Here is a 1,311-nt window from a genome sequence, read left to right on the forward strand (position 1 = left end):
CCCCACCCCACCCCCGCCCCAACTCCGCTGCTTGACTTCCAGAGAATCCTAGGTGACCCTGGTTGATGAGGCGCCCTGTTTCCTCATGTTCTAGGGCCAAGCGTTCTGACCGAGCCCACCACGACTGGTTGACTCTGGCGGTGCCCGTGGGGGCCGCTCACCTCCTTGTGCCAGGGCTGAAGCCCCACACCCAGTACCAGTTCAGTGTCCTGGCTCAGAACAAGCTGGGCAGTGGGCCCTTCAGCGAGATTGTCCTGTCTGTCCCTGAAGGTGAGAGACCTCTCACCCCAAAGCAGTAGATGAGGATAGGGAGGGGTTGGCAGGAGAAGCTGGATATGGGGGTCTGGCGGGGAGGATGCGAAGGTGCTGGGCAGCTTGGGGTCCAGAGGAAATTGTGGAGCGTGATCCAGGCTTGTCTTAGGGGCGCTGGGAGAATGGTTGGGCACTGGCGGCCCTGGGAGGCCGGGGAAGAGGGGAAGCACTGGAAATTCTATTTCTACCCGGCCTATCTGTCCCATTCAGGGCTTCCTACCACACCAGCTGCCCCCACACTTCCTGTCACAGAGATGCCGCCTCCTCTGTCCCCACCCCGAGGTCTGGTGGCAGTGAGGACCCCCCGGGGGGTACTACTACACTGGGATCCCCCAGAAATGGTCCCTCAGAGACTGGATGGCTACATCCTAGAGGGCCGCCAAGGCTCGCAGAGCTGGGAGGTGCTGGACAGGGCTGTGGCGGGCGCGGAAGTGCAGCTGCTGGTGCCTGGCCTCATCAAGGTTAGTGTGGGAAGCAGGCACAGGGGGTTCTGCGGTTCTCCAGGCCCCAGCTCCATTCCCCAAACCCAGATTGGACCATCTTCCCGGCTTCCTACCTCCCCCTCCCCTCCCACTGCTCTATCTTTTCAAATGGGGCTGGTGTGGGAGGTCAGGCCAGGCCCTGACCTCCTTGAACTCCCCACCCCCAGGATGTTCTCTACGAGTTTCGCCTTGTGGCCTTGGCCGGTGGCTATGTCAGCAGTCCCAGCAACTCGGCCAACGTCTCCACCTCTGGTGAGAACCTGGAGGGAGGGCCGGGGCCGGGGCCCGGGGGCTCTGAGCCCACTGAATCTGGACACTGGCCCTCCCTCATGACTCCTTGCGCAGGCCTGGAGGTCTACCCTTCCCGCACCCAGCTGCCAGGCCTCCTGCCACAGCCCGTGCTGGCTGGCGTGCTGGGGGGGCTCTGCTTCCTGGGGGTGGCCATCCTTGTGAGCATCCTGGCTGCTTGCCTCACCAGCCGCCGCAGGGCTGCCCGCCGCCGCCACCACTGCAAACA

General features: G+C 63.7%; 1 protein-coding gene across 1 annotated transcript in view; it reads left to right on the forward strand.

The window, feature by feature from the left end:
• The window catches only part of IGSF9 (immunoglobulin superfamily, member 9), a 29,188-nt gene that overhangs the window by 24,255 nt on the left and 3,622 nt on the right, over positions 1-1,311 (forward strand). Inside the window, exons 14-17 of the mRNA XM_014547596.1 lie at positions 95-270; positions 523-773; positions 962-1,046; positions 1,140-1,308. Of these exons, the coding sequence (XP_014403082.1) occupies positions 95-270; positions 523-773; positions 962-1,046; positions 1,140-1,308 (681 nt within the window). The remainder of the gene's footprint in view (positions 1-94; positions 271-522; positions 774-961; positions 1,047-1,139; positions 1,309-1,311) is intronic.

The sequence above is a fragment of the Myotis brandtii genome, unplaced genomic scaffold (genome assembly GCF_000412655.1).
Source record: "Myotis brandtii unplaced genomic scaffold, ASM41265v1 scaffold1120, whole genome shotgun sequence".
Classification (NCBI taxonomy): domain Eukaryota; kingdom Metazoa; phylum Chordata; class Mammalia; order Chiroptera; family Vespertilionidae; genus Myotis; species Myotis brandtii.